General features: G+C 42.9%; 1 protein-coding gene across 4 annotated transcripts in view; it reads right to left on the bottom strand.

The window, feature by feature from the left end:
- Positions 1-26,595, bottom strand: part of PAX2 (paired box 2) — a 97,851-nt gene that overhangs the window by 46,590 nt on the left and 24,666 nt on the right. For all 4 annotated transcript variants that reach the window (XM_074295333.1, XM_074295334.1, XM_074295331.1 and 1 more), the window contains exons 4-5: positions 11,131-11,216; positions 10,057-10,176 (exon numbers count right to left, since the gene is read on the bottom strand). In XM_074295333.1, coding sequence (XP_074151434.1) covers positions 10,057-10,176; positions 11,131-11,216 — 206 coding nt within the window. The remainder of the gene's footprint in view (positions 1-10,056; positions 10,177-11,130; positions 11,217-26,595) is intronic.

Below are 26,595 nucleotides of genomic sequence, written 5' to 3'. Positions count from 1 at the left end.
GATGAATTAGAGCTGTCAGGGCTTCCAAGTCTCCTTTGCTTTTGTTTTACGGCCCGATCTGCTCTTTGTTTTTCCAAAGGCTGGCAGAAGTGCCCCCACCACCACCTTCACTGGCAGACCTGATAGTGGGCAGCACCCTAGTCTTTTCGACCATTCTACTACAGTGCTTCAAGGTCCCCCCCCATCTTCTCCCCATATCATCAGGGATGACCCCCATGCAAAGAACTTTGCAGGGTCTGGAGTTCCTCTAGAGGCCTGGTTCTCCCTGGCTCCCTGGCTGCTGTGGTCTCTTAATGTCAAGAGTATGTCCCCTGATCCCCAAGACCATGTTGCCCCAAACCCCATACCTCTTAAAGTCCAGACCAGATGCAAACCTCCACCTCCTCTAATGTGGGCAGGAGCAGTGTATACTTTGACTAGAGCAAATGAGAGACAGACAGACAGATACTGAGAGATTCTGAAAGGCAGGCAGACAGACAGATAAATCCGGTAAAATAGACTGAGATCCAGAAAGAGCAAACTCTACTTGAAAGGACTGGATGGGGCTTGAATTTGGAAAAGAAAAAGAGGATACAGGGAACCCCAATGTTGGTTTTTGCAATTCTGTCCCATGAGTGAGGCTCCAAGAAGAGCCAATAATCTGCGGAGTCCTATGGTAAAGCAAATTACTTTGCACATAGTAATGAATCCTTAATAAATGTTTTACTATTCATTCATTCTTTTTTCATTCATTCTCTGAATATACTCATGACCCGTGGTAAGTCTCCACCAAATCCATATCTCTATATCCAGGACAAAGTCCTCTCCTGAGCTCCTATTTCCCCATTTACTAAACTCACCCATGCTTTGAAAAGATCCTGTCTCCTTGGCTGGGCCTGGTTGACTTGATCGATGCAGCTGGTCTTGCCAGGGGCTCACAAACTAAGATACCAGCTTGTGACTAGGGTCTCCTTTGAGTCCCAGATCTCCTCAACCTCACAGATGATATATTTTGATCAGTCTCTTCAGCACTGTTGTTACTGTATCTTCCCCTAACAACTATTGCCACTCTTCTGATACTTTCTTGCTCTAATCTGATCCTGTCTTTCCCCCAACTAGACATTGAGATTTAAACAAGGACATTTATTTATAGGGACAAGACTAAATTCGTAGATAATATAGAGGGTACAAGAAGTGATAATGCAAAAAACAAAATAGCTGGCTGGTGAACAACCAGATAATTCTATAATTCCATAGTAATTATAAATTAGATATTTTCAAGCCTCCTCTGAGATTCAAGCTTAGCTAACTTGGCTTTATGCTTTTTAACTTGAAGGTAGAGTTATCAGTCTTGTATCTCTTCTCCCTTCATCTCTGACCGTTCCTTTTTCCTGATACCCTCCATCTTGACTTGACTCTGCCCAGTTTCTTACAGGGCTCATCCTATTAGCAAGTGAAAAAATTCATGCCCCTTTTACTGCCAATCATCATGAGTCAGAGCATCTATCTGGTCCTGGATGCTCCACCTACACATACCCATGTGATCATTAACTGTCTCAGGACTTGAGACACTGCCCCCTCCCTCAGTAGGGAGTTTTCCTGAACCAGGTATACACTATCCAAGTTATTTTAAATGCAGTTCAACAGAACATGTCCCCAAGCTCATAAGAACATCCTCTTCATATTCTCACAGCTCAAAATGTTTCCAGACATACATACTATTCAGAGAAATGAAATTCTGCCCAATTAAGATATGGTATTTCTATAGACTTCTTCATCCAAAGATAGACATACACGTATTTTCCTTCTTTCTGCCTCTATTTCTCTGTCTCTCTTAAAATTATATATAGACCTTTGGACATAAACACACATTTCCTGAATAAATACAGACCTCAAGATATGTGAGCTATTGTGTATATGAAAAAAGGCAGGGAGAAACAGAGACATCTTCTATCAAAAACACTTATTAAGTGCTTCTATGTGCAAAGTATCATGCTAAATTCTGAGGATACAAAGATAAAATAAAGCCCAATCCTTGCCCTCAAGGAGTTTATAATCTAGTATGGGGGATAAGGCAGAGATGAAAATAATTGTAATAATTATTACAGCCAGAATGTTGACACATACAATGGAGAGATAAGCATATTGAGGGCAAAGTAATCACTTGCTGCTAGAGGAAGCCAGGAAAGGCTTGATGGAGAAGACAGCAGCAGATTGGTCTTAATGGAAAGGAGAGGTTTTTAAAGACAGAGTTGGGAAGGGAGGGAAAGGAGGGGAATCCATTCTGAGCGTGAGGAATAGCCTGAACAAAAATGGGAGACAAGAGAAAGTAAGATATGAATGGGGTGAGAACAGAACAGTGAGGAATCTATTTTGGCTATTTAGCAAGAGAAATAATGTAAGATGATGAGAATGAAAACAAAGGTTGGAATCAGACCATAGAATACCCTGAATATCAGTGTAAGGAGCAGCTAAGTGATACAATGGATAGGTTTGGCTTTCACATTTTGCCTGGAACGTTCACTAGCTGCATGACCTCCTGCAAATCACTTAATCTCTCTGTGTCTCAGTTTCCCCATCTGTAAAGTGAGGATCAAAATAGCACCAACCTCCCTGGGCTATTATGAGGCTCAAATGAGAAAATGTGTAAAACACTAGGTGTTTTACTTTTACTTTTGTTGTTATGTCCATATTTTATTTATAGATCATAAGGAACCTTTCAAGACTTTTGAGTGGATAAATGATAGTAGGAATGGGTACATTAAGAAGATTATTTGGAAAGGACAATAAAGGGACAGAAAGAAAAGGGGAGAGACTGAAGCAAGAAGACTGGGTAGAAGGGATATAATAAGGGAGAAAGGAAGGGAATAAATAGCTATATAGTATCTATTGTGGGCCAGGCACCATACTAATATAATAATTACAATAATTTTACAAAACACAATTACAGTAGTTAAAATCGTAAAAACAAAACAAAACAACATGAGATGATGACGATTTGTGTTAGGATGGTTGTCATGGGAAAGGAAAAGAGGAAAATAGAGGAAGATGATAGGAATTGGTAACTCATTAGAAATGTAGGGAAGGGTGAAGGAAATAAACATTTACAAAGCAGTTACTATGTGCTAGGAACTGAACTAAGCACTTTACGAATATTATATACAGCATAAATTTTACAAATAAATGTAGAGAGTAAGGTAAAAGATGACTTGGAGATTTTGAGCCTGGGTAAACAGGAGTATAATGGTTCCTCAAGAGAAGTGGGGAAGTCAGGTAGGGAAGTAAAGCTAATTGTTCTCTATTGTCCCTGTTAAGTTTGGGATGCTAGTACATCATCAGGCAGTTGGAAATATGGGGCTGGAGCTTGGAGAAGCTGCAGCTAGAAATAGAAATTTGGGAGTCATCCATATACTGTAGATGTGTTAATTAACTCCACAGGAGTAGATGAGAACAGTAAAGAGAAGATTGTAAAAACAGAAAAAGGAGGTCTGAGGACACACTTTGTGGGACATCTAAGTTTAAAGAATAAATGCAGCTAAGGAGTTGCTCTTAAAAGAGATAGAGCATAAAGGGTCAGAAAGATGGGAAGAGAATTCAAGATGCAGTATCACTGAAGCCGCAGGAACAGAGTGGCAAGAAGGGGCAGGTATGAGAGTGAGTGCCCTGCTGCTGGGAAAGGAGACGGGCACCGCAAATCACTTGAGCTAGGGAATTCTAAGCTAAGATAGGGCTAAAGCCCATAGCCTTTCCAATATGCGTTAGGTACCACTATGGTAAATCCCTGGGGCTCCATTTGCTACCAGGCTGCCAAGAGAGGAACAAATCCACTCAGGTCAGAAACAGAGCAGGTTAAAGCTTTTCTGCTCATTGGTAGAGGGATCAGTTCTCTGAATGGCCACTGTGCTTCCAGTCTGGGTGAGACTTCTCAAAGAGAAGATGAGAGACCATAGACAGAGAAACAGAGAGACAGAGGTAGACAGAGCTAAAGAGAGAGACAGCATTATAGACACAGAGATAGAGAAAGAAACAAGGGATGATGAGGACTGAAAAAAGTCCTCTGGATTTGTTGATTAAACAAGAAGTCATAAATGACTGGAGAAGCAGTTTCAGTAGAGTGGTAGAAATGGAAGCCATACCACCAGGAGCCAAGGAATGAGTAAATGGAAAAGTAATGGGAATAGCAAATATGCATTACTTTTTCCAGAAACTTAAAGGTAAAGGGAAGAAGAGAGCTAGAAGGATAGCTTGGGAGGAGGAACAGGGTCAAGGGAAGGGGAATGAGAATGTTTGAGTGTGTTTGTAGGTCAAGGAGAAGGAATCATAAGAGGGGTGAAGAGTTAAAATACAGGGAATGATTGATAGATCAAAGTTAAAGGTACATAGGGACACAGATTTAAAGCCATAAGAAAGCTTCCAAAAGATCACTTTAGTCCAATATCTCCATTTTATAGATGAGAAAATTGAAGCCCAGTGTGGGGAAGTGATTTGTTCAATGTCACTGAGGTGATAAAGTAGCAGTTAGGATTTTTTTTTTTTTTGAGTTAGAATTTGAATCCAAATCATTTGACTCCAAATTCCTCCATCTTTCTACTAAACTATATTCTAGTAGTTCTGGACAAGGTGAGAAGGGGATGAGAAAAAGGGTATAAAAATAAGGTTTACCTTCAGCATGGCTGACACTCCACCAAGACTGTGGGAGGTGGAACAGGCAGGGGAGTGTGGAGAAAGATTTAGAAGTATGGGATAGGGGAGTTTAAAGCATCTCAATAAAGTATTTTGCCTATCTGTCTGGTATGGTAGATGTTAATTAGAAGGGAAGGAATGGGTCTTCTAGTTCAGCTTCCTCATTTTATATGTAACCTGGCTTGGATGAGGTAGCTGAGGCTCAATGGGGTTAAATTACTTATTATACAGGAAGCTGGCAGTCAGAGGTAGGATTTGAATCCTTGTCCTCTAACTCTGGGGCCAGAGTGCCTTACATTGTACCACTACCTATTTGTTTATATTTTAAAATGTTTACAGTATACCAAGAGACAGCCATGGCTCGACCAAACATGTATTAGCAGATATAAATGGACAAGAGCGAAATGTTCTATGTATGGGTCTTTACCTAATGACCCTGCCTACAGAAACCCCCCTCCAACAAAGAACCTGGACACAGAAGGGCTGTGTGAGATATGTACAAGGAAGCTCCTGTCTAATAGGACTTCACTTTCTCTCTTTTCGATGGTTCTGTCCATCCTGCCTTTGAAATTCATGGCCTCTCCTCACAGAACTACTCCCAGATACATTCATAACTACCTGCCAATAAAAAAAGCTGTACAGACCTCCAGCCACTTTCAGGAACTACTGGGCTCCAGGGACAGGGAATGAGGCTGCTCCAAGTCTACTGGACCTTATTGATTCCCCAGCTTGGCTCTGTTCTGCAACCCTCCCCTCTTCCCCTCAGCTAAGGACCTCTTCCTTCTCCCCCTGCCCCCAAACACAGGCTCTAAGACAGAAGCCAGAGGTGTTACTCCCCTCCACATCCTAATCTCCCTGCTTGCTCTAAGTCAAACCGGCACAACACCCAGAGGGATGTCTCAGTGAAAAGCTTGCTAAGAAAATAAACGACTTTTTCAGGCTACAGCTTCATCCAAATCAGAAGGGAGATATTAAAGAAACTGATAGGAATCTGCCATTTGCAGCCACACAATATACCAAGCATAACTGTACTTGCTGGACACCACAATTCACTGGGTGTCTAATTAATGTAATGCAAACTTCTGGCCTCTGGCCACTTCACACTTGGAAGGATAACATACACATACGTACACACATTCATCTCTCCTTCCCTCCACTCCCCTCAAGCAACAGACATGCAGCCTCATTAGGATCCTCCAGCAGATCTATTGGGCCTGCTCTGTGACTCACTTTCCCTTTCTCAGGTTGCAGACAGCAACATTTAATGTACAAAAGTGTTCTGAAACCCAGATGGAAGCTACCGAATCAAGAGGAACGGAGGACTGGCCAATGAAGGTCCACCTCATGTGACTGTGAAAAAAATGACACTCTTCTATCTCTGTTCCTATTATACAAATACATTTTCTGCCTAGTGCCACCAAAAGCCCCAGGGAGCACCCTATCCATCCAATGGAGTCAGTTTTAATTGGAAGCTTAAAGATGAAAGTTTCAGGGGCAGTAAATTGGGTACACTGCCTTCTCAGGGTTGTGGATGGACACACAATGCTCCAAGCAGCCCAATGCTTACTCTTACACTGCTGTAGCACCTTGGGAGGGGATTTTCCCAGCAATCTCCCATTTCCCAATCCTGTCCCCGGGCACTCTCCCCCACGTCACCCCACTGAAGGACTGGTCAAGAGGCTTCTGACTCATTCTATAACATCCCTTGCCTCCCGCAGAGCCCAGGCTGGTAGGTCTTGTGCTAATAACTCCACAGCTATGATTGCTGCAGATTCTAATAACACTGTCCATATTATGAGCGCCAATGCCAATAATGCTCTGGGTATTATCACCATGAGCACCAATAACTCCTGCTGAGATTGTCTCCAATAATGCCAGCACATACTGCAGCGATTGTCCTCCTAATGCCCACCCCGGTGACATTGTTAGAGCTGAAGAATGGGCCCCACTGTACTGAGCAGCAGGGCTGGAAGGGGAGGAAGCTCCCCGAGGCTGACCCCTGGTCTGGGGCTCCTGGTCTCAGGCATTTCCTACAGTCTAACAGGCTTCCCAGAAAATGCCAGTCAGATCCATTGCCAAGCGGAGACTGAGGGGGTCAAGGCAGACCCATTCTTCCGGGAAGCTCCTGAGGGGGATGCAATTCCTAAGTTCTCCCTCCCCCCAATCCCAAACTGCCCTGGTCTGGTCCTCTTTTTGTCTCTTGCCTCTCTTCCTTCAGACCCAGTAGATGCAGCCCTCACATATATACCTGGGCATTTGAACAGCTCCTCCCCTGCCCCCCTTGTACAGCCTGATGCAGGCTGCTCTGCTACCTTTGCCCGACTGGAGAGTTGGGCTACATCATCTTGACATATAATTATCTGCTCTCTTCTTAATCATCTGTGTTGCTACCTAACACAGGCTAGAACCGGTTTGCACTTTGTAGGCCCTGAATGAGGGCTGGGAGAGAGCTGCCTCCACTTTCTCCTTTCTAGCCCTCCTGGAGCATTCCAGAGCAACTGAGCCCAGAGGAAACGGCAGAGTTGACTGGATTGGGGAACCCCTCATGGAAACTTTCTCCTCCACACAGGGAGGGAAACTATCTTATCATGTCCACCTTTTTAAAAATATTAACCAGGGTAATTGTGGAAATATATATATATATATAGAAGAATTGCACATATTTAATATATTGGATTACTTGCTTTCTAGGGAAGGGAAGGGAAGAAAATTTGAATCACAAGGTATTCCAAAGGTGAAATTGTCTATGCATATGTTTTGAAAATAAGCTTTAATCAAAAAACTAATTAATTAATTAATGGAATCTTTGATAGTCTGGGAGACCTGTGGACTTTTCAGAATAATATTTGTTTGTCTCTTTTCAGAATTGAAGGAACTGTCAAATTTCAGTTAGAGGTTAATGAAAATAAAGATGTAATTTTTTTCCATCCAAGTTCACAGATTCCACTGAAACCTATTCACCTTGTAACTGTCCCTGTTCTAGAGTAAGGAAAACTTTGAGAAGGAGAGACAGAGACAGAGACAAAAAGAGAGAGAAAGAGAGAGAGAGAGAGAGAGAGAGAGAGAGAGAGAGAGAGAGAGAGAGAGAGAGAGAGAGAGAGAAGAGAGAGAGAGAGAGAGAGAGAGAAAGAGAGAGAGAGAGAAAGAGAGAGAGAGGGAGAGAGAGAGAGAGAAAGAATGAGCTAAGCTTCTGACCTCCCCTCCTACTCATCAGAGTTGTAAGGATGCTAAAACAAACATGGTCAAGTTCTCCAGGGAGGAAAGAAGTTTGCCCTAGCCTGACCTAGAATACAGTGATTGTATTCTTCCACCTTTCCCATACCCTGCCACAAATTAGTTCCTTCTTCCAGGGCCCCAAGAGCAGAAAGAAGACCCCTTCAAATTCATTCTAGCAATGTAGTAAGTGAGAAGGAAAAAAGAAAAGTGGTTCCAAGACTTGTCCCTGAGTTCTTTCACACCTTCCAACCCCCTACCCTCCCACCAAAAAGCCGAGGTTTCAATATATGGAAGGTGGGTTAGTGGAGAGAGGGGACACTTTCCTGGATTCCTGGAATTGGAGGGAAAGGAGCAGCAAGGCAGTTAAAGACCAAATACTTTTCAGATTTGAAATACTTTAAAATCCCTTAATGCATCAAAGATAGCAGGGATTGGGAAGGAATGAGAATCCCCAACTAGGTAGAGATGATGGATACATTCTCCTTTTCTTCTCTGATACAATCCCTCTCTCCCCATAACTGGGCCCAAGGTTAGACTTGGGGGTGGGAACCTTTCTCTCACCACCCCTAACCCTAATGCAGCACTGCCTCAGCCAAAACAACCAAAATGAAATTTAGTGAGTGGTGTAGCCCGTGTCAGCCAAATGGGTTTGGATATTTCAGAAGAAGGCGAAATAGAGCCAGACAAGCTGTTTCCCTGTGAAACGAGGCCATTAGGGCTCCTGGAAGGAGTCCAGCTCCAGGTCATCGCTATCTTGCCAGGCCTGGGGCTCTCACATACTGTCCTCTCAGCCTGGGGTCCTCAAACACACTGTGTCGGCAGCCTGAGGTCTGGGGGCCTCACCCCTAATGTCCCTTCAGATGGGGGCCTTACATACGCTGTGTCCTCAGCCTGGGGCCTTTATACACCATGTTCCTCACGGTTATACAAGGAGTGCCCTTACACACTTTGGACCCTTAGCTTGAAGCCTGGGGCCCTGATCCATACTTATATACTACTCCCTTAGAGTAGGGCCTGAGGCCCCCACACATTCTGTCCCTTGGACCTGAGGCCTTTAACTCACTGTCCCTTCAGCCTGGGGCTATCACACGGACTGTGCTCATAGCTTTGGGCCCTCACACATACTGTCCCCTCAGCTTGGGGTCTGGAATTCTTGAACACCTTGTCCCATCAGCCAGGGGCCCTCACACACACACATATTGCCTTCATATCCAGAGGGCCTCAAATATATTGTCTCCTAGTTTGGGATCTGGGGGCTCTCATTCACTGTCCCCCTCAGCCTGGAATCCTTGTATAGGACTGTCTCAGCTTGAGGCTTTCACCCTCAGGTTTGGGGTGCCCACATACACCATCCCCTCCATATGGAGCTCTAGGGCTCTTATACATGTAACCTTTTGAACAGAAGGTTTCAGATTCAATGGGAGTGTATAGCTAAGGCATTGGGGAATGTGGAGTGCCAGACGTTAGGGCCTGTGCTAAGACTGAGCCTATAAGACTAATATTCAAGCAGAAAACCCTTCTTCAAAAAGTCCACAATCTTCTCCTCTTGAAAGGAGGGGGGAGGGGAAGGAGCTTTGCAAAAGGGAGGAAAAGAAAGAGTTCTCAGAAAGAACTGAAATATCTTTTCATTCTCCTTCCTTCCTTCTTTCCCCCCTGCTACCTGGACTTTGTAATGGAATGTTACAAGCAAATGGAGAAAGTAACCTCTTCATATAGGGCTAAGCAAGACTCTCCTTCCCCCTCCCAGCCCCTCAGTCATTTACATAAGATAGTTTTCCAGAGAAAGAAAACCAGGACCTGCTGTGGGTGGTACCTTCCCCTACTTTGACCGTCTGGGTCAGGTAAGAGGAATGGAAGGTAAGAGGAGGAGTTTGGGGCTAACTCCTTGGCTCTCTGCATCTTCTATCTCCCTAAACTTCTCAAGAAAAGTGGTTCCTGTTCCCTCTAGAATTAAATAGGGATAGGATGAGTCCCAGTGGTGGGTGAGCAGATGGCGGAGCTGATGGCAGAGCCTGTACCCTGCCTCTGTCTGGGAGCCAGCAGGGCAGTGGGGGGACCAGGCTTACTACTAAAACTGATCTCACCAAGGAGCAGCTGGGAGGCCAGGCCAGAAACCGGAGCCCTGTGCCCAGGGACAAAGCATGCAAAAGGAGGCCAAGCCTTTATCCTCCTTCCTACCTTCATCACGTTTCCTCTTCTCACCATTGGAGCGAGGAATCCCCAGGATCCCATTGATGGAGTACGAGCCTACAGGGTCATTGGAGGCGCTGGAAACAGGAGGGGAGGCCGTGCTGGGAACTGGACAAGGCAAAGGGGGAAGGCTGTCAGGAGAGCAGCTTCAGTCTTGGGCTAGGACCCAAGTCAAGGTGGGCACCATTCAGAGGGAAACCATGGTCCCTTCCTCTTTCTGGCACTCAATATGGACCACCCCCTGTTGCTATATTTCAGCCCCATTTAATTCTCTCTCTTCTCCACAACTGCTCTGTGGTAATGATGCCTTTTCTTACATCACAGAGACAAGACATCCCTCAGGATGTTATAGGGGATGCAGGAGGGATACAAGGCAAGTCAGGATCAATTCAACCAAGGATAGAGTGTTTAGCAAAGTCCATTTCACAAATATCTCCACATTTAGCTGCTTCTATTTCCTTGGTCAGATCAAATCACCTCAGAGCAAGTCGCTTTTCCGTAGTTCTTACCCTTCAAGGCTAAACTCTACACCATGGACTTCAGGCAGAGAAAAAAGAGCAGGGAGAAGAAGAAATCCAAAACCCACAGAAAGACAATGAGAGAGAAAGATAGAGACCTAGGAAGAGAGAGCTGAGAGAGCAAGAAAGGAAGACATAGGAATGGGGAAAAACAAGAGGAAGGAAGGGTAGGGAGGTAGAGATCCAAAGAAGGAAAGAAAAAAGAGTAAATGAAGCAGGAGGAAGGAATAAAAGAGGAGAGGATAAGTGAGGATGAGACAGACAGCAGAGGGTCAATATTAGATGGGGGAAAAAAGAAAGAGAAAGAGAAGTAAAGAAAAAGGAGGAGCAAGAGAAAATGATTAAAGGATCTTGTAATAGCTTTCTAAAGGGGAAATCTTAAGCTGCTTGATGCCCTCTGAGAAAAGCAGGGGGGTCAGATAAGCTCTATGGGCTCTGTTATGCCTCTCCCTTTGCTGCTGGTGTGCAGCTCACAGGGACAGCTCTCATTTGGATGGCTTTGGAGTCTCCCAGGACTTAAGATCAGTCCCTCTTATCTTCTTACCTATGGTGTGTCCAGGAGCTGTCACTCCTGTTCCTGTCCCATCTGGGGTTGGGTGGAAAGGCTGCTGAACTTTGGTCCGGATGATCCTGCAACAAACAATGGGTCAAGTCAGAAAGTTGGTTCACTCTAGCTCAGTCCAGCCACTGGCTTTGATTTTTTTTTCTGTCCTCCCTAATGCCTTAGCTCCCTCTCATCCATCTGCTCCCAGTTGCCCAGCCCTGACTGCTGCAAGGAGCAAGTTTTCCCTCCCGTTGGCTCTGCCAATCCAATCTAGTGCAGCTCAGTGAGGAAGCAATCTGCATTCTGTCCTACCCCTGGGCATCATCCAAATTGCAGCTTCATTTTAACAGCAAGGATAGAAAAAGGCAGACCAGGCAACAGTCCTGTACAGCACAGCATGGCACAGTAGCTAGTATTTCCCATTCTGGGAGGCTGAGGGAAAGGAGACTCATACTCTCAGTGGTGGAGGCTTGTTCTCTCCCCCTGCCTTTAAAGTAAACAAGGCACACAGGAACTGGGGAGAGGGAAATGTCAGAGACACCAAGCAGGTTTCTTCCCCACAAAAGTGCTCTGATACATAGAGAAAGCAGAGGGGAAAGCACCCTGGCTAAAAAAAAAAAAAAACAAAGGAGATGTCAGGATATTTCTAGGGGGCCAGAAAGATTGTCTAGTAGAAAGTAAGAAGAAGGTGAGAGATAGTAGAAAGTAAGAAGAAGGTGAGAGATGGCTGAAAGATCACACGTAGTCCCAGTGGGAAATCCTAACTGGAGGAGGTTGTCCTACCAACTGACCTCACACAGGCCAGAGCCTCAGTCTGGATCCATACGGATCAGCCTCTACCTGGAGAACATTTTTCCCCCAGACAGCCATTCATATCAGTTTGCCCAGCCAAATGATCTCCCTGGGCCTATTGGCTCATCAGTAAAACAAGCAATATCCAAATTGGATATCTATATCTCTTCCAGTCTTAAATCCCATGATCCCATGAATTCAGTTCATTTCAGTTCAATCAATATCTACTGAATGCCTACTACTATGTAAAAGCTTGCGTTGGAACTCTGTGCATTGACTCAGAGTAAAAGGAGCCAGATAAAAGTCTCAGGTTTGAAGGATGATTCAGGTTTCTGAGGGTCTGACCACCAGCCTAAAAGGTCCATCTAAGAAGCAATGTTTAGGGGAGGGTACCTCAGAACACTGGACAAGTCAAGTGTCCTGGGAAGAACTTTCTCAATGGACTTGCTATTTTTTTTCTGGGACATCTTTAGGTGGATTAATCTTAAATATTTGAAAAAGCCAAGCTGTCAGATGAATTAAAATGAGTATTAGTTTGAATGCCTACTCACAAATATTTATACCTACTATGTGCAAGATTCTGGAAATTAATATTAATTGAACACCTGAAATTTGTAGAGCACCATGCTAAGTGATGGGGAGAAACAAATATGGAAACATCCTCAAGGGACTCACAATCCATTTTGGAAAGAATGATAAAAAGATAATACAAAACACAAAATAATTAATAATAAGTCCAACTGAATGAAAAAAGAGAAGTGCTATAAGAGTTTGTGGATGGGAAAGGGCACGCTAGGGTGATTCATCTGGGATATGTCTGAAAAAGGAGGAGGTAAAACTAAGCTGAGCCATGACAGCACACATTTGTTTTGTATCCTTTTCTACTGAGGAAGTCTGAGACTGATGTATCATCTAACTTCAGGAGTTTGAAGCTGTGGTAGGGAAGGAAAGAAAGAAGGAAGGAAGAAAGAGAGGGAGGTAGGAAGAAAAGGAAGGAAGAGAGGGAGGGAGGGAGGAAGGAAAGAAGGAAGAAAGGAGGAGAGGGAGGGGAAAAAAGGAAGGAAGAAAAAAGGAAAGGAGGAAGGAAGGAAAGAAAAATAAAGAAAATTTGGCTGAATTGGGAATCAGGAATTTTGGGTTCTATTTTCTGCTGTGCCATTAACTGGTTATGTGATCTTCAGTTATCAATTTCTTTGGTTACCAGTTTCTTTAATCTATAAAATAAGGGATTATAGGCTATCAAAAGTACTTTCTTATACACAAGTATTTGTGTATAATTCTAAAATGAGAAAGGAGGCAGGGAAGGGCAGTACAAGTAGCAGAAATGGAAGAAGCTCAGATAAATAGGCAGGGGTATGCACAGGATGTTTTTCTCATGTGGTCTAAATCTATTGCTTTCTGGGAGAAAAGGAATATAGGTGTTATCCTTCAATATGTGGGGCTGTCAATGAAGAGCCTTTGAAGGGTGGAGGATGAGGGGAATGTGGGCAAAACAGTGCTTTGGAAATACGAATCTGCCAGCAAAGCATAAGATAGCTTGGAGTAAAGAGAGCCTAGGAGTAGGGAGACTAGTTAGAAGGCTATTGTAATAGAACCCAGGCAAGAAGTGACAAGGTCCTGGACTGAGGTGCTGGCAACGGGCATGGAAAGAAAAGGACAGATTAGAGAAACATTGCAAAGGAAGAATCAAAGTGAAGAATTCACAGGATTTGCTTGGTCACTGATTAGATGTGGGGAGGAGAGAGGAAGAATCAGAGATAATTCTGAGGTTTCAAGCCTGGGTGACTAGATGATTAGTGGCACTATTGACAGAAAGAAGGAAATCAGGAAGAGGGAAAGATGATAGTTTGATTTTTAAGCATGTTGTGCTTGAGGTTGGGGTGGGATATTGAGGTGGAGATAGTCAGTGGGGCCATTAAATCTAGCATTGAACCTTTAGAACAGAGAGCAGAGCTAGAAATGTAAATTTAGAGATCATTTGTATTCAGGTGAGAGACTTAGCCTGGCCAGCAGTGGAGAGAGAGATGGCTTTGGATCCTCAAAGACATGATGTCAAGCCATGCTTCTGACACATACTCGCTATGTGACCCAGGACAATTCACTTAACCTCTCAGGCCAGAGGTGTGAAACTTGGCCTGCCAGCTGTATTCAGCCTGGAACACTCCAGTACAGCCCCAGATTGAAATGTAATTGGGAAATATTTTTAAAAATAAATAAGAATACAATCAAACGTATGCAATATTATATTTTAAAACTAAGTCAATACCTGGCCCTCGGGGATCTTTATATACACATTAGTTGCCTCATTTCTATTTGAGTTTGTCAACGCTTCTCTAGGTAACTATCTGAGCCTGTGAGTTGCACTGGTAGAAGGAATTAATTTCCTTTTCTGAGAGGTGCTTATATTTAGTAAATCATAGATGTTTCAGTCTACACCTTCTCCTATCCTTGCATTTCTTTAGTAAATGATACTTGAAGTCATTGGAATAGGAGAGGGTATAGCTAGTAGAGTAGAGGGCTATCACCTGAATCATTAAGAATACCCATACTAATAAAAAAAAAAGAATACCCATACTAAGAAAAATATAGGTATACCCCTGCCTATATATCTGAGCTTCTTCCATTCCTGCTACTTCTACTGCCCTTTCCTGCCTCCTTTATCATTTTAGAATCATACACAAATACTTGTGTATTAGAAAGTGCTTTTGATGTCTATAATTTCTTATTTTATAGATTAAAGAAACTGAAGACGTGGAACCAGTGAGAGACAGGTAAGGGAGGACTAAAATAGTGCAATATCATGGATGTCAAAGGACCATGGAGAAAGAGGAAGCAATATACAATGTTAAATAGGATATTTAAGCAGGATAAGGAATGGAAAAATTCCTGGGAAGGAGATTGTTGATGACCTTGGAAAAAGCAGTTTTAGCAGCACTGTGGGAGAGGTGAGTTTGGGGAATGGATTGCAAGGGATTAAGTAGTGAAAGTGAAGTGAGGTAGTAGAGAGAGATGTAAACTATCCTTTTGAAAGGTTTCATAGTAAGAGAGAGAGATTTGGCTCTAGCACAAGGAGGCAGAAGGATAGAGGGGAAAAGGTTGGCTGGTTTTTTGGTTTTGTTTTTGCTTTTAGATTAAGAGAGGCATGGGCATGTTTGTTGGGGCTCCCCTGAAGCCACTTCACTTCAGATCTTCCTAAGAAGGCTCGGGAATTCTGGCAGGGGTCCCAGCTCAGGAGGAATGGCCGGCCACAGTTCTCAAGGCCTTCCACACAGTCAGCCCCTTCCTGTAGACACTCTAGTACCGGTGGGTAACCCAGCTCAGGCAGGGTGCTTCTCTCCCCCGGTAAGGTCCAGTCATCATATTGCAGTCCCTACTGAAAGCCCTGACAAGGAGAAGGATGCCCTAACTGGAGACAGATGTAGAGAGAGGAAATGCTTGGTCATGAAAGACAGGGAATCTTTGAAAGGGTTAGAGTGAATGAGAGGGGATGGAATCAAGAACATCAGACGAGGGTTTCTGTATTGGAGATAGAGGGAACATCTTACTCAGAGTGGAGGAAAGGGACTCAGGAATTAAAAAAAAAACAACCCCCCCTCAAAACACACACACAGAGGGATATTTCTCAATACAAGAAAGCTAAAAGTGGAAGTTCAAATGACTTTTCTCTAAAGGAGGAGGTGAGATGAGAAAGAGGGAGTTAGACATAGGCTTGAAGAAAATAGAAGAGGGTGGAAGTGTCTCAGGGACCAAACATGAGGTGATGAAAAGGACCGCTGAACATCCAAGGGATATTGTTCCCAGGCCAGGAAGGCTCTGAGGACTGACAATGGGCATCCTAGGTGGGCCCAAGTTCTCTGGGTCTGGAATACAGACTCTGCTGATGGGCTGTGGGCCAAGGGTAAGAAATGCTGAGACCAGGAGAAGGTATAGCCGCAAAGCTCTGCACAGATAGGGCTTTCCTTGCTGGGCTGCTTGTCTTTGTTACCCAGAGCCCCTGACCCCCGGGGCACTAGTGCAGATTTAGCTGAGTCAGAAAGTGATGGAAAATCACTATTCTGCGACAGCAGTTTGGTGGTGCGTGCTAAAGGAGGGGGTCGGGGCTCCTGCTGTCGGGTTACTAATAGTCCTGGTGCCTGTGCCACCAACCCAGCGGGCACTCAGTCCCCAGGGCTGATCTCGGGATACTTAAGAGTGGCGGGGAAAACAAACCCATCATTCTCCCAAAGGCCAAGCGTCCTTCCTGCATCTACAATCAGAAATCAGCAACCAAGAGCAATGTAAGGGGTAAGTCTAGGCCATAGAATCATAGATTTGATGCTGAAAAGGAATGTAGGGATTAGCTCATCCAGCCCCCTCATTTTATTGGTGAGGAAACTCAGGAAGATTAAATAACTTGTCTAAGATCATAGAGATAGGAAGCGGGGATCAGGATTAGAATCCAGGACTTGTGACTCCAAACCAAGTATTCTTTTCACCCTACAGAATTATTCCACTTTTGTCCCTTTGAAGGACTTATATAAAGGTAGGACAATGCAGCTAACTAGCTTTTTTATTGCATGCTCCTTCACCAGAGGCTCTCTGTTCCTCAGTTTCCTTATTTGTAAAATGAGTGAGTTTGGGCTACATGACCTCCCAGCTTGAAATGCTATGAAACTTAGGTGGCCTCCAACTGGTCTCACCTATGCACACACACACACACACACACGTACACATTCATTCACAGCTTCAGAAAGTCTACCACATAGCCTTTCCCTCCCACCCAGCAGATGGAATCTTAGGTTGCTCCTGTCCAGTAGTTACTCTTGCCTCCTCCCTTCTCCTGCACCCCATCACTGCAGGTTCTGCACAAGGGTTCATAGAGACACATCATTTTCTCTGACTTCCTCAGGCAAGGGGCTCAACTAGCCTCTCCTTCTCCCACAGCCTGTCTGCTCTTCCTCACGTCTTTAACTAAATCCATGTCCTCCCCTGAAGCCACTTCACTTCAGATCTCCCTAAGAAGGCTCGGGAATTCTGGCAGGGGTCCCAGCTCAGGAGGAATGGCCGGCCACAGTTCTCAAGGCCTTCCACACAGTCAGCCCCTTCCTGTAGACACTCTAGTACCGGTGGGTAACCCAGCTCAGGCAGGGTGCTTCTCTCCCCCGGTAAGGTCCAGTCATCATATTGCAGTCCCTACTGAAAGCCCTGACAAGGAGAAGGATGCCCTAACTGGAGACAGATGCCCTGTAAGGGGCTAATGGAACACTGACCATGACACAGGTGAATAGAGGCCTGAGATGGGGAGGATAGATGGCATGGCTTGGTCTTCCCCTCTGGGCGCTGACCTAGGCAGAAGATCTGCAGAGATCAGGAGTTGGCCCTGGCCCTAGCCCTTGCTCAGGGGCAGCTGGTACTTCTTCTGGGCCTGGGCAGCCATTGTGGCAGCTGCTATTCAGAAAAGACACTAAGAGCCTCATCCTCAAGGAACTCTGGATGCTTGGATAGGGCAGCCTCCTTCCCAGCCCCATCTCCAGCAGCCAAAGAGGGTCCTTATGAGTTAAGAATGCTTTAGTACTTCTAATGAGCATTAAAATAATGGGATCTGAATCATAATAAGTTTTTTAGTCCAACACTGAAGAGGAAAATCTCAAGCTTCTAAGAATGTGCTTAGGATGTGATCTTTTTTATTTACTCTCTTCTCATATGTAATCCATTTTCTATGTAACGCATAATTCTCTCATTCCCTTTACTTTCTGTCTTTCTCAGCTTCTCCCCATTTCTTTTGGTCTCTCTGTCCATTTGTCTCTGCTCTCTGTCTGTCTCTCTGTCTTGGTCTCTCTTGGTCTGCACCCTGAAGTACCAGTGTGGCTATGTGAGTGTATTGATTCCCCGGAGCCGGAGGAAAGCAGGAGGTAGAGCTGGGGTGCAGGCATAGGGATGGAAATAGAAGGCTATAAATTATTTGTGACAGGAAAGCAATAGTGCCAGAGTGCTGAGCACAAGTCCTGTGTCACTATTAGATTCCTTTTAGCCTGATGACACTGTAAAAAAGGTTAAGTGTCTGCTGGAATCGTACACCTGGGGGGCCGGGGCAGCCCGGGAGCAGAACAAGCCACCGAGAGCAGGTATATCAATTCTCCAGGCCAATAATATTCCTCTCATTGATCGCCACGCAAAGTTCAAAAATCTCATTACAGCCAGGCAGACCAGGAACTTTTTGCAAATCAATAGAGTGATATAATGTATGTATACTTAGTACAAATGTATCTATTCATCTATCCATCCATCCACAGTCCGCCTCAGGGTTTCCAAGTTAACCTACCCATCATATTATGTTATGTTATGTATGATATTATATTGCACGATGTTATATTATAATAAATGGCTTGTGAAAACTCTCCCTGAGGAGGGGACAAGAAGAGGTCCTGTTAGCACTGAAGTGACATCAGACATCTTACCTTAGACTGGGGTACCATCCAGTAGCACCTTTCTAGACCTAGATCTATCAGGGTTTTTAGGAGCAATGCTCCTGCTCCTTTTCCCAGAAGCCCAAAGGAAGAAATGGATCATTGAAGAGCATGAGAACATATTCCAGATTCTCATTCCAGTCTGTCAATGATTTCCACATTTTGGGTCATTCAGAGATCGTATATCTTGAGCTAGAAAGGTCTTCAGAGATCAACTGAATTGTTCTTAACTATGAAATAGGGGCAGGTGATGGTGGCAAAAGGGTATCATGAGACTTAGCCACAAAAGTTTGACCAGTTCGACAAAACTAACTTTCTGGTGCTGGTTTGCTTAGGTCCCGAGCCACAGTAGCAACTGGCACAGAGCACAGACCAGAAGGGATTGAGGGGGTCTTAGAAGAGGTTGTTATATACTCTATGTCTATAGCTAACATCTGTAGCTCTAACTATATCTACATATGCATGAATATATAAGAGAGAGGAGAAAAGGAGAGAGGAGACAGAGGGAGAGAGATAAAGAAAGAGGAGAGGGAGAAAGAAAGAGGAAGGAAAAAACAGAGGAGAGGGGGAGAGTTAATAGAAAAGAAGAGAGGAGAGGAAGAGAAAGAGAGGGAGACAAAGGAAAAGAGGAGGAAAGAGAGAAAAAAAGAGAAAAGAGGGGGAGAGGAAGTGGGAGGGAAAAGGGAGAAAGAGAGATTCATTCTGATTTGGCAATCCAAGAGCCTACAAATACACTATTTCTGTCCAGCTGGTTCCCTATGCTCACTTGTTTCAAGTGAGCAGACAGTAGGGCTTTTACTCAGTGAATCCATGCTTTGGAGATCCTTAATCAAAATCATCCCAGCCAACAAAACTTCTTGTGATTTATGAAGCCAAGGGGATTCTGACCAACTAATCTATGTAATTGCCTCCACTCTCCTTGGGTCTGAAGGTGCCTTTTCTAAGCAGTCCATCCTACCAGTGTGCCCCTAAGGCAAATCAGCAACAAAAGCATCATGAGACTTTTCCCAACAGGGTTTCAAACATGAACTATAGAATATTATTTTTAAGGGATTCACTTCCACAGAAAATGATGTCTGCTTTTCTGTCCTTCAGAGGCAATATAATGTTTATTCCACACTGTCAACCTCAAAATCACACCATTCACACCAAAATACCCCCCTCTCTGGTCACTAAAGTCTATCATTCACACCATACTGTTCCTTCAGAAGTTTAAGATCCAATATAGGTCCAATATATATCACATGCTATTTTTAGGAGCTCCAGGGTACATCATGCAATCTTCATTTATTATACCTCCCCCTCATCTTTCCCTTCACTTTCCCATTTTAACTCTAAATCTTAATCCCATACATAGATATATGGCTATAGTATAGTGCAAAGGACACTAGATTCGGGATCAGAAAAACTGGATTTGAATCTTGGCTATAATAACCTATAGCCATTTAATCTTTCTAAGTCTTAGAGTTCTTAATAATTTGAGGCTAATAATATTTGCATTATCTGCTTTATAGGATTGCTGTGAGAATCAAAGGAGACAGGATTTATTATTTTTAAAATAGGAACCCTATTTTCAGCCTCTATGAGATCTCCATTCCTATACTTAGAACCCATAAGGAGTTTAGTGACATTTACTCCCAAGGCTCTCTGTCTATCTGTCTCTGTCCTCTGTCTCTGTCTTTGTCTCTGTGTCTGTGTCTGTTTGTCTGTCTGTCTCTCTCCTCTCCCCTTTCTATCTTTCTCTCTTTCAGTCCCCTTCTCTCTATGTCTCCTTCTTTCTCCCTCCTCTGTATATATATGTATATATATATATGTATGTATGTATATGCAAGTATATACATATATCTCTACTCTTAGTCACTCTCCTGATCTCAAAATCCTATATGATCAACTTTCTATTACATGTTTCCGTTTGGATGTCTATGGACATCTCAAACTCAACATATCCCGGACAGAATTCATTATCTCCCCTCCACCAAGCCCTCTGCTCTTCTTAACTTCCTTAATTTTTTTTACTTTCCCTAGGTCTCATCTTATCACTCCACTTCAAAAAAGTTTGAGTGACTCCCGATTGTCTCTAAGATAAAATACAAAGGCCTCTGGTTAGCATTTAAAGTCTTGTATAGCCTGACTTCAGTCTGTCATCTAGCATTCCCCTTCATAAACTTTATGGTCTGCCAAATAAACCTATTTGCAGTAACTTACACATGTCAGTCAATCTCCCACCTTTGGGCCTTTGTCCAAGCCATCCCCCATGCCTGTAATGTACTCTCTTCCCACCTACACTTCTTAGTATTTCAACTTCCGGAAAAATTCAGCTCAAGTACCACATCCCGCATGTGATCTTTACTAATATTTCTCTGATTGCCCTTTCTCATCAGCCTGTGGAATCAATCTGATATGTTTATATAAATAATAAATAAATGTAAGATGTTTATATACACGTTTAACCTATATTGGATTGCTTGTTGTCTTGGGGGGGGGGGGAAGTAAGGGAAACAACAAGGCTAGAAGTTTGTGAACTAGAGAAGAAGGAAGAGAAAGTTAGTATTAGTCCTAAGTTTTGGTCTAAGTTTTTTAGGTAGCTGATCTTAATTAACAAAGCTTCCCTCTATAAATATTTTTCTATCGATAGTATTCCACAAATAGTTTAGTCAGATATCATTATCCTAAGATCAAAAGAGAAAGATTTTATTACAATAAATGGAGCAAGCCCAGAAACATCACTGTCCTGAACATGCCTTCTACCTCAAAATTCATGCTTTGGTTTATGTCTTTCTCTGCTGCTTTGCCTGGTATGCCTCACTCCCTTTGCTTTGCTGAATTGAATCTTCCCCATCCGTCAAACTCCAGGCTAATCCCTCATCTTTGAAATCTGCAGACTGCTCCATCCCATGGTGATCTCTTCTTGATCTGAACTGCAATAACACTTGGTGTTTGGGTCACTCATTCGAGAATTAATGTCTTGTTCTATCACCTTTCATATTGTGCCGAACTGTTATTTGTCTCTTGTGTTGCCTTTTTAAAAAAAATATGAAAAATATCTTTTTGACTTGTTTCCACAATTAAATAGTAAATCTCTTAAGGAAGAGCAGGGAATCTGTCAGATAGGACAATGCTTACAGGAAATAAAATATTATGTTAATTGGTCAAGTCCTTGAGAAAATGAAAGGTTGGTAGTAAAGGGACTAGTGCTGGCCTTGGAATCAGGAAAACTCATCTATCTGAATTCAAATGTGGCCTCCGACACTCACTCTCTGTGTGAACCTGGGCAAGTCACTTAACCCTGTTCCCTATTTCCTCATCTGTAAAATAAACTGAAGAAGGAAATGGCAAGTCACTCCAATATCTTCACCAAGAAGATCCCCAAATGTGAGTCATGAAGAGTTTGAAACGACTGAACAATAATAACAATAACAAAATTGAGAAAGTTAGGGACATATGGCTGGAGAGGGAGCTGGAGGAGCTGATCAGGCAGGAGTAATTTTTTTAGTATGGTTTTATTGTCCCTAATCAAACAAAAATTATTAAAGTAGGTACTAATCAGTCACTTCAGAGCCAGGGACCCTGAACAATATTCTGGTGGCTTTCTTTGGCCTGAAATATGATATGAAGGAGCTACCTTACTGGAAACGTCTAGGTTCTGACTACAATAGACTTTTCTGTTCTTATTTCTATTTTCTCCCTTTACATATTTTGTTTTCCAGTCAAACTAAACAATTACCTTTTCTCTGATTTTTTTTTTTGCTACCTCTATGCAGCTTCCTTTACCTCCCTGATTCCTAGAATTGTCCTCTACCTCCCAGAACCAGCTCCAGTGCCAAATATTCAGTGAAGCCTCTCTTGATCCTCCATTTAACTAGAATCCTTCCTTCCCTCTTCAGATTTTCTTAGCACGCTTTGTTTGGAGCTCTCTTTTGTCCATATTATAACCAACCTTACATAATACTCCTTTTTATATTTTCCATACAAAAAATGGTTGGAAAGGGGCTGTATTGTTTTTTCAATTCAAAAAATACTAAGTGCCTATTTTTTAGGTGCTGAGGATACAAAGATGAAGAAAATACAGTTTCTGCCCTCAAGGACCTTATGATCTTTAATACTATATGTATATGTACATATATGTGTGCAATTCATAGTATAGTGAGAGATCCAGATATTTTTTAAGTAGGTAAACATACCCTTTCCTGTATCTACATGATCTGGTATTATGCGTAGTACCTACCTCAAAAGAAATAGGCACCCAACAAATGTTTACTGTTGAAATCTCAGTTCCATAGAAGCCTACTGGGAGACCAAAGCCAGGGGACTTGGCCAAGCATACAGTATATGTCAAGTTAATGGGCAAAGGATGCAGAAGCTGAAACCAGATCCTAAATGGGGAGTTATTCTGGAGTCTCTTTGAGGAGATCTGTGGAAGGGTGAGAGCAGCCAGCCAGCCAGTGTTTCATTAATCTTGGGGATGCACCTTTTCAGTCCTTCAGACTGCCTACTATTGCCACTCATCCAATTTACAAAAGGCAAGAAGGCTTCCCAATCTGAAAAAAAGAAGCCCCCTACCCAGAGAATTGGAAGCTGCAGTTATAGACAGCTCTATAAATGTTTCTGATCAGTTTCTAGGTGATAGATCCCTAATGGATGGCTGAGGAAGCTTGATTGTTTGGGTATATGCCTGGACTTCTAAGACTGACATCAAGGAGAAGAGCCAGACCCTCCCTTAATATGCCCCTTGGTGTCCATGGCAGAAACAGAATTCTAGGCCCGGTGAGTCACGGGGCTGATGGAGGGGGGAACAGTTCAGATGGGCTTGTAAGAATGAATTGAAAGCATATGGATTAATTTGACTTTAAGATATGCATAGGTTTAAAAATTAAGAGGAAATGTGTTTGACAAACCATTTGGAAACTAGTCTGAGGAGCTTGCCAAACCCAGAGCGTGACCAGATTAGTCCCACTCTCCACTGAGTCTGTTCTCAGATTTTGTCAGGGCCCTCCAGGTTCGAGCTGGGTCTGTCTGGTGACAGAGTTGACTGGAGGAAAATCTACTGTCTACTTCAGCACATTTCCTTGAAAGGAGGTTAGGAGAAGGGCTAAGGATCTGTGCTTACATATTATTTTTGTGCCAACTCTCCCTTCCTCTAGAAGTGGCAAAGTCACACTTAGAATTTTGAGACTGTAGTATCTTAGAGTTGAAAAAGGAACCTGAGGAGGTTATCTAGTCTGCTCTCTACCTGAAATTAGGTCCTCTCCACATTCTACAAGAAAAATTAAAACCTATTTTTTTCTATTTTTCCCTCTGCATAGATCCTTGTAGAGAATTGTACCCTGTGTCAGGAAAGATGGAGAGCTTCCTGAACCCTTCCTAAATCCAGGCTCTCTTCTTTTCAATCTAGCCTGCACACTTCTAATAAAGAGAGCGAGTTCTGAATTTCATCTCTCACATTGACTCAGTTATGTAATAGTATATGTCACTTAATCTCTCTGAGCCTCATTCATAAAATATGATTAATAATATCTACAGTGTCTACACAGAGTTTTTGAGGAGATGAAGTAAAACAATGGATGTAATAAAAGTTTTGGAAACCTTAAATGTATAAATGAGTGTACGTTTAGTAAAAATGATTATATTTAGTATAAATATTTGGATATTTATAACTACTTAAATGTAACATTTACATTGTAAATATTTAGCATAAATCCTTATAATAATAATAATTAATTCCTTTCTCAAAAAACTCTAGTAGTTTCCCACTCACTATCTATTAGATCAAGTTCAAATTGTGCATCTCAGAATTCAAGGCTTCCCAAAATGCAGTCCTAAACCATCTTTCCACAGTATTTATAAAAACAAAAATAAACAACTCCAGATGAAAAGGGGATCAGCCCTCAAAGCCAAATTCTGGAACAAATCCTGCCTGGATTTTTTTCTCTTTAAGTCCCACTCCAGGAGCATTAGAGTAAAGAAAACCTTTAAGTCTTGTTGTTATTGTTGTTTTGAGAGGGTGGGACTTAGCCATCAAGGCTGGCATTTTTCTGGGTTTATCGGTGGCTTTGGGTAATACACATTGGCCTCTCTATTTTGGAATAGCTTGATATGGTTATGATTTGGCCATCTGAACAAGTGATCTGAGAAAATCTATGTGCAGGCATTTTAGCAAAAAGCCCATGTAGTCAGGTAAATGGAAATACCTGTTCATCTAGTGCACATCTGTGTCCTGTGGTTTGTAAGCTTGCACATTTGCCCTATAAATGAGACTGAATTTTTCAGTTGGATACTGCTAAATTTTAACATATTTCATGTGTCTGGATAGCTTTCTTACATATAGACTCTTGAATGTGATATATGCAGGATAGTATATGTTTCTAATTTTTTTTTGCATTTCTGAATGTACCTGTGCATTCAAAATGTATTTGTACCTATCTTTTGTATGTGTGAATTGCTATATTTTATATCTATGTCGATCTCTCTCTCTGTGTATACATACACATATATGTCTGCATGCCAAAATAAGCCTGTCATTGTTTACTTACCAGTGTGCGTGGAGATGTATATTGTTTGCATGCTTGCTTACCTACCAGCGTTGATAATATGTGTGTGTTGTGCACTTGTGTATCTCTATCTACGTCCAGGGTAGAGGAATGGGGAAATGAGAGAATTATTAAACACCAAGCAAATATGCAATAAATTCCATTGATTTTACAAACTCCAACTTGTCTTCAGTCTCCTTCTGTTCTTTATCCTGGGGGCATTGCAACAAAACCCTATTTTAAATACCTTTGCTTCCCCCTCCCCTCCCCAAAAAAGTGTCAATATTTTATTTGGATTTTTAACTTCGCTCCATAACAGTTGTTTGACCTCCTGACTCCAGTGAGTCACATAAATTCTGGGACTTTATTCAGGAGCCATGTTCCTGCTATTGAATAAGCAATTTGGGAGGGTGAATTAATGACTTGTGCTGTTGCTGGGAGTCCCTGAAGAAATATTAAAATTGCTTGCAGACTGAATCAATACTCAGCGAACACCCAGCAAGAGGACTTCAGCTCTGGAAGGGCCACAGGCTTCGGCTTCGGGGAGGAAGGGGATTCCTGCACCCAGCTTGGCCAACCCCTCCCCCTCTCCCTGTTCTTTCCCTGGAGCTCTGTCATTTCAAGTTATAGCAAAGCCTTGTTATGGCCCCAGATAGGGTGGAGCTGCTCTGCCTGTCTTGGGAAACCAGGGCTCAGGGGACAGCTTGTTCTCCTGGTAAGGAGAACCTGGAGGTCTTATGGGAGGCCCTAGCAATTGCTGCTGGCTTGGAAGGCCATGTTGGGAAGCCCAGATGGGGAGGGTCTATTCTGGTCTACAGTTGTGTCCCTGCCTGCTGTCTCTGCATAGGAAGCTCTGCACAGCTGGTGGCTAATGAGAGAGCATTGGTGGTGTGTTCCTGCCTCCATCTGGGTGTTGTGACCAACGTTTGGCTTTGCTGTGGACTCCGGTGCTCACTGCCTGAATTTCCCTCTTTGTGTGGACATGGGTGTGACTGTGGGCTGGGAGTTTGCATGTATTGTGTTGTGCTGTCAGCTTGCTTTGTATTGTGTGGAGGCATTCCAGCAGCTTTTTATGACATTATAAGGGGGAGGGAGGAGAAGTAGGTGCACTTTGTATAGCACTGAGTTGGAGGAATTTGAGTATTGTTTGGAGCTAATGTCTATATTTCTGTTTTGAATTGTGACATGCGGCTTGATCATATCTATCTATCTATCTATCTATCTATCTATCTATCTATCTATATATATATATATATATTTGGTAATATGTGTCTTAAAGGTTACGTTAATAGGTGTCTATTGGTGATGTAGATTGAACACCCCTTCTGCCATTAATTCAACTTGCCTATTTCAGAAAGGAAGCCCCGGGGCAAAAACCTCTTCTCAAAAAATCTCCCAACTACCAGGTGAAAGAGAATCCAGAATTCCCCCCGGAAGGAACCAAGAGACAGAGCCCCTTATGAAAGGCCTTGATCTCTATACCACATTGATAAAGAGATTTCTCTCCAAGACTAATTTACCACTAGTTTGGACCATTTGGTCTTGGAGTTAAACCCTGTACCTTCAGATGTCCCTGAAAAAAACCCATAAATGTATACTTCCATAATCTCCCTTCTAATTGCCACAAGTAGCTGGAGTGAGAAAAGTAACAAGTCTTCATTCTACTCCTAAAAGTCCCCAGCAAGGCTCAATCTAATGAC

The sequence above is a fragment of the Sminthopsis crassicaudata genome, chromosome 2, assembly GCF_048593235.1.
Source record: "Sminthopsis crassicaudata isolate SCR6 chromosome 2, ASM4859323v1, whole genome shotgun sequence".
NCBI classification, from domain to species: Eukaryota; Metazoa; Chordata; class Mammalia; order Dasyuromorphia; family Dasyuridae; genus Sminthopsis; species Sminthopsis crassicaudata.
Note: the sequence above shows the minus strand (reverse complement) of the source record. Positions and strands in the feature narration are given on the sequence as shown.